The 6139-nt window shown below is 40.1% G+C and overlaps 1 protein-coding gene across 1 annotated transcript; it reads right to left on the bottom strand.

Moving 5' to 3' along the window:
* Nucleotides 1–646: 646 nt before the first annotated feature.
* prdm14 (PR domain containing 14) lies at nt 647–5528 on the bottom strand. Its single transcript, XM_088363057.1, has 8 exons — nt 4803–5528; nt 4102–4149; nt 3873–4036; nt 3498–3768; nt 3211–3413; nt 2912–3013; nt 1176–1395; nt 647–1043 (listed from the first exon to the last, which is right to left on the bottom strand). The coding sequence occupies exons 1-8, from the start codon at nt 5491–5493 to the stop codon at nt 886–888; spliced, it is 1857 nt and encodes a 618-aa protein (XP_088219183.1). The 5' UTR covers nt 5494–5528; the 3' UTR covers nt 647–885.
* Nucleotides 5529–6139: the final 611 nt, after the last annotated feature.

The raw sequence follows: 6139 nt of genomic DNA, 5'->3' as shown, positions 1-6139 counted from the left end.
TATGAAGCGCCGTTGATTCCCTTCAACTAAAGTTCGATGTTCTAGTAGGCTTTTGCTGACATTCTCACATCTTACAAGCCTACTACTGAGCGCTTCCATAGCATTAGGGGGATCAAAAGTATTAGTCAGGAGAAGGCTGCAGCTCTCTTGTCTGTCCATCGGTCAGTCTGTGAGGCATGTGGTGACAAGAGTGTGACGGCAGATGTCAGTCAGGCTGTCTCATTGTGCTTGTGGCAGAAGAGCAACTCACAGCACAACGCACTATTGTCATTCATTTGCTCCACAGGGACTTGTTTCGTTTTACACCCTGCTTCTTAAAGTGGCATCACGCACGCAAACTGCAAGTCTTGTTGAAAACCACAAACTAAAAGGTTGTTTTAAATGCATGTAGTTGGATTTTGGTGTTACGTTTCAGCATATAAAACTAAGCATTATATTTTTAATGCACTTTAAAAATATATATAATTAATTTACTTGTACTTATATTCCCGTGAGTATAAAATGACTTTCTTCATGAACAACCGTCGAAAAATCATGCTTGGAATTTTTTTTATTAATTGTCTAAATTATAAATAAAGCACTCCACTTTTCAGTAGAAATATCAGATTAGACATAATAAATTAGCTAAATGAGATAAATGCTCCTTAACAAAAAATCTCAAATAATAATGATAATAAGACTTTGACGTTGGAACTAATACATGAAATACAAATCTGGGTTCACAATTCACAGCACTGATCACATCACTATAAACATTTTAGCACACGTTTGCTTGATCGTGTGCCTCAATACAGCAAAGTTTTCTTAAACAGTTACAATGTTAAACCATTTAAAAGAAACTTGATGCTTGTCAGAGTACAAATAGGACAATAAACTTGTTTGGCTTTAGTTCCACGGACGATATTCAGGATTTAAAGGTGTTTTTCCAGTGTAAGGTTGGAAATTTATTTTGACATTTGTTTGACTTTTTGCATGGTCCAACATAGATTCCTCCACTGAGCCAGTTCCTGGATTGAGAATCGTGCTGTCCAAGATTTGTCTACCTTAAAAAAAGAAAAAGACATTTTAATATGAAATGCATGACATAATCAATATAATATTTCTTTCACATTACTGTTAAATCATGTTTATAAATACATCTAAACCAAACTAAAATAAAAACATCGGGTCTTTACTTTTATGACTTCTGGCGTGGAACTTGAGCTCAGGCTCCTCCTGGAAGGAAGCCCCGCACAAGTCGCAAGGGAACGGCTTGTCCCGGGCGTGAGTCCGCCGGACGTGACTGTCGTGCGCCGCGTGGGAGGCGAAGGCCTTGCCGCAGTGCTTGCACTTGAAGGGCCGCTCTCCAGAGTGCTGGCGGATGTGCGTGCGCAAAATGCTGGAGGCAGTGAAGGCCTAAGGGAAAAAAACAACGTAAGAAAGAAAAACGACAATGGCAACAGGGAACTTGTCATTTTTGATCAGGCAATAAAGTAGATTTATGTCTCAGATGGCTGTTTAAAACAGAAAATGTGCTAAAGTAAATTATGCAATCATATTTGTCTGGACATTAGATGTAATTAGTATGATTATTTCAATGTGAGTGTTAAGAAAAACAACTGATTCAAAACCGATAATTCAAATTTTTTTAATCAGGCAATTCATTTGAATAATATTTGCTGACGCTTGTGGCTGTCTTCAGCAATTTAATTACTTCTAAATAAATTACATGTAAATAATATGTTGTACAATAATCAACCTTGCTGTTCCCAGAAATGATCGATTTGAGTTTTGCAATTAATATTTATCAAGAGGTAGTGATAAATAGTTCCACTTACAAAGCTAATTTATGTCTTTTGTGACCGCCTTTAAAATGAATTGTGATCAATTAAATACAAAATGGAATCATTTGTTAGTTTTTCTAGTTCAATTATAATGTGTTTTAATTTCATTTTGTGATTACAAAAAACATTATTTTAAGATGTGGCCTTAATATTTCCAATGGCTAAATTCAGTTTGCAGATATAAATCATGTGTGATTACAAAAAACATTATTTTAAGATGTGGCCTTAATATTTCCAATAGCTGAATCCAGTTTGCAGATAAAAATAACAAGCTTTGTAATGTAAAACAAACAAACAAACAAACAAAAAATATTGTTTGAGGTTATATTTTTAACCAGGCAATAAAGTAGTCCCACTCAGATACCTGTCTTTTGTGCACGTTTGAAAACAAACCATTCAATAAAATAGACATGTTAATTTACTCTGAATCATACATTCATTTAATCGATTTAGTTCCATTTGAATTCTAACAAAAAACATCGTTTCCAATCTTGACCATTTTTCTAATCAGGCGGAAAGTAGTTCCACAACGTAACATACTTTTTTGTGTTAAAGAAAAACATGTTGAATAAATTCAAACGTAAAAACATGAGTTAGTCTCTTGTTAAAATAAAATTTAATCATTTTCTTCATTTCATTTTGGAATTAGCTAAAACAATCGTCTGCTTAGCAAGACGAAACACACTGGTCGTAAGAATACCAAGCATTCAGTCGGAGATTACGTTAAACAAAAGATAAACCGAGAGTGGAAAAAGATAAAAGGGACGAATCCATACGAAAGAAGAAGAAAAGACACAAAAAGGACTCAGGCTCATTCCATGGTCGTAAATAACATGTATAATGTGGCGAGACAAAAGGGTGGGTGTACATCTGGCGATAATTAGCATGTAAGTGTGTCGACGAAGTGTGCCCGCGGAGGAACACAATAGACACGGGCCGACTGCGCCGTGAAAACAAGGAAGTGGAGGAGTGACAAATTGACGATACCGGACAAACATGGCGGATTAAAATACTTCTAGCTCTCCTCACTAGACGGACATTTGTAATATACGTATTCTTCTTCTTCTCAAAAGAAATATTTCCCTCACCTTGTTGCAGTAGACACACTTGTAGGGACGTTCTCCCGAGTGGACTCGCATGTGTTTGTTGAGGCTGGACGACTGAGAAAAACTTTTTCCACACACTGTGCACTGCAATATAACAACAAAAGCTTTTTAAATTATGCGAGTTCAATTACTCGTAAAATGAAAACATGTTACACCAACTTGAAAGAATTGTGCTTTTTTTTTTAACACTGAGGAGACCAACAGTGTTAATATTGTCCTGATATTTTAGTTCATTTCACAAGCAATAATATATTTATTTGATCGAGGTATAATTTAAGTACCTTGTGTGGCCGGTGTTTTTCATGCACGTGGAGGATGTGTATGCGTAGGCGATCCCTCTTCTCGAAAGAACGGCTGCATAGGTGGCACGGGAACTTGCGGTCACCCTGGTCCACGCAACGCGTGTATTTCAAGTGCTTGTCTCGGTAGTACTTGTAGGCGAACACCTTGCCACACCGGTCACATTTGAAACCCTCACTGGCATCTGGGGGAGGGGGTTAGTTTGAAAAATATCAGGTCCATTTCAGTGCTTTTCATAGGTCCTCTTATCTCTGGTTCCTGGTCTCACCTTCAGCGGGAGGTAGGGTGTCGTAGTCCTCTTCAGGACCCCTAAGGGTGAGCGGGATGCCCAAGAACTGCACATAGCCATCTCCGTACCACACCAGGAGCTCCTGCTCGCCTTTGATCTCCTTGCAGGCTTCGTAGAAGATCTGACCTTTGACCTGCACCGCCGCCAGATTCTGCTCCTCAGCGAAGCGCGCGCATTTGACCAGCGACATCCAGTTGGCTGAGCCGCCGCGGCCATCCACAAAGTGGCTTAGGCGGCCGTTCTCAAATACCTGCAGAAAATGGAGGACGTCGCAAAGGATAAAGAATATATGCCAATGAATAATGTTAAGTTGTTGCACTGGTGCTCAAATATCTGTTTCCCAATAAGTCCTACCTCCCACATGAGAGTGTTGTCGTCGTAGGTCTTCATCTCGCTTGTGTTAACCAGTTTCCCCCGGAAGGGTCCGAAGCGTGTGCCTTTGGGAACGCTGCTTTCGGCGTCAGTGAACACGCTGCAGTGAGACACGTTGCCCCAGCATGCCTGCACGATGCTCAGACCTGCAAGGAGAACACCTTTCACGTTTCATCACGTAACATCGGAATGATGGGTTTTAGAGCCTCACCCTCAGGAAGATCCAGAGCGTCCTTATCCAGTGGGATGATGGGACTGTCTGCAAGACAACCAGAGTCAATTGCATGACATATTTGGAATAAATTCATTCATAATTAAAAATCTATCACATTCGATATACACATATTATATGTACCGTACAAAATATACAGGTGAAAAAAAAGAGAACTTTTTTTTTTTTTTTTACTATTACTCTGTATTAATTATTTTTGTGGACATGTATGCAGTATGTATGTATATATATGTATAATGAAGTATATACAATACATATAATGTACTGTATATTTACAAACGATATTGAGAAATGTGTGTAAGTATACACATATTTACATTTTCACCAGATTAGTGGGAATAATTTACAGTAATGAAATTTTGACTTAACCTGACTTGTTGATTTTTAAAATTTGCTATTTTGCTATATATGCAACCAGGGGTTTTTTTTTCACTCTGTTTAAGTTTTAATCTGCTTTTTAAAAATGGCTTTACGAAAGTATTTTTGTTGTTGCATTTTTAGTTGAGTTTTGTTGTTTGTTTGATTTTATAAAATCGGGGATTTGTTCCTTTTTTTTTGGGATATCAAAACCTGACTTATCAAAACTTATTTATTTTCACCTGGATGAATTGTTCTTAATTATCTAAATTTGCCCATCAACATTATAAGTTAAATACTTTTCCAAAGACAAGCACTTGCACCTTCTTTGTCCGGCAGGTTCACCCCTGAAATAGCGTGGCCTCCGCCAGCACCGCCACGGCCTCGCTCCGGGCCCGCCGAGTACCCGTACAGCACCGCGAACAAGTCGTCCTCGCTGAAGTTGAAGCGGCCTCTCTTCTCCGGGGACGGAGCCCTGCTGCGGAGCATCTGCTTGGCTGGCGAGGCAGAAGCGCAGGGCGACCTCTCGCTGCCGTTACCCCCGGCTGGACTGCTAAATCTCAAGTCTGAAAGCGAGTGAGGACCTGCGGCGCGCTCGGTCACCACTGCGGCCAGCTCCTCCGCCTTGGACGAGCACCGCGGGTGACTTTGCATGAGGTGTCCGAGGAAAGGCAGCCCCGGGCCTGCTAACATGGGCCGCTGCTGCTGCTGGAGGTAAGGGTTGAGCACCAGCGCGGAGGGCGACTTGATGGGGTGAAGGAGGCCGTGAGTCCGAGGGAATAGGTCCATATACGGATGGTGGTGGTGATGGTGGAGAGGGGCGGGGAAGAAACCCCGGGCGGGACTTGTCTTGAGCATGTCCGCCTGGAGGATCCTGTCCTTGGGCGCTGAAGGGAGGCTGGACAGGGTGAGCAACATGAGGGATGGATGGAACCGTGTCCTAACAAAATGCAGGTTAATACACAATTTGAGCACATTTACATTTAGTTTATTTAGTTTGTTTTTAAAATTCATGAAGGTAACGTTAATTTTCCTATTTAATTAATGAATGCCGCTTTGCATTGTAAAGCACTTTCTGATTTTCTGCAAAGACAGCTAATCAGTTTACTTTAAGTATAAAGAAAAGTTAATTTATTTAGTTTCAAGAAAATCTTCATTTCACAACACTTTGCTTAAATCAAAGGATAATACGCATACTTAAATCATTTTTTGGGACCCCCCTGCAAAAGTTTAATCTAAATTTCCTTCCTTCCTCACCACAAAAAATAACACATTCATCACTGTTGTGTGAGTATTTGAAGAAGCATTCAGCCAGTTCAGAGATACAAATCAGGGTCATGACACTCATTCAGGCCAGCCAGAACTGAGGTCAACATTCCTAAAGCTTTAATGTCTTTATAGACCTTAACCCTGAATCCATATTATAGGAGTTGCAACGTTTAATTTGAAATAAATCTGCAAATACAAGAAGCCCATTAAAACACGCCCAAACAAAAATCAGCACGTTTTGATTCTTTTTTTTTTTTTTAAAGAAGCTTACCTTGCTGCCAATTTAGAGGTGCTGCACAGTGAAACTTGCTGTCATAACCCCCCTCCTACCCCCCCACACACAAGCAGGAAGAATCTTCTTCAAGTGGACCAGACAGTGAGTGTGTGTGAG

Source organism: Syngnathus floridae, chromosome 20 (assembly GCF_059516105.1).
Source record: "Syngnathus floridae isolate MCC-2025c chromosome 20, RoL_Sflo_1.0, whole genome shotgun sequence".
Classification (NCBI taxonomy): Eukaryota; Metazoa; Chordata; class Actinopteri; order Syngnathiformes; family Syngnathidae; genus Syngnathus; species Syngnathus floridae.
Note: the sequence above shows the minus strand (reverse complement) of the source record. Positions and strands in the feature narration are given on the sequence as shown.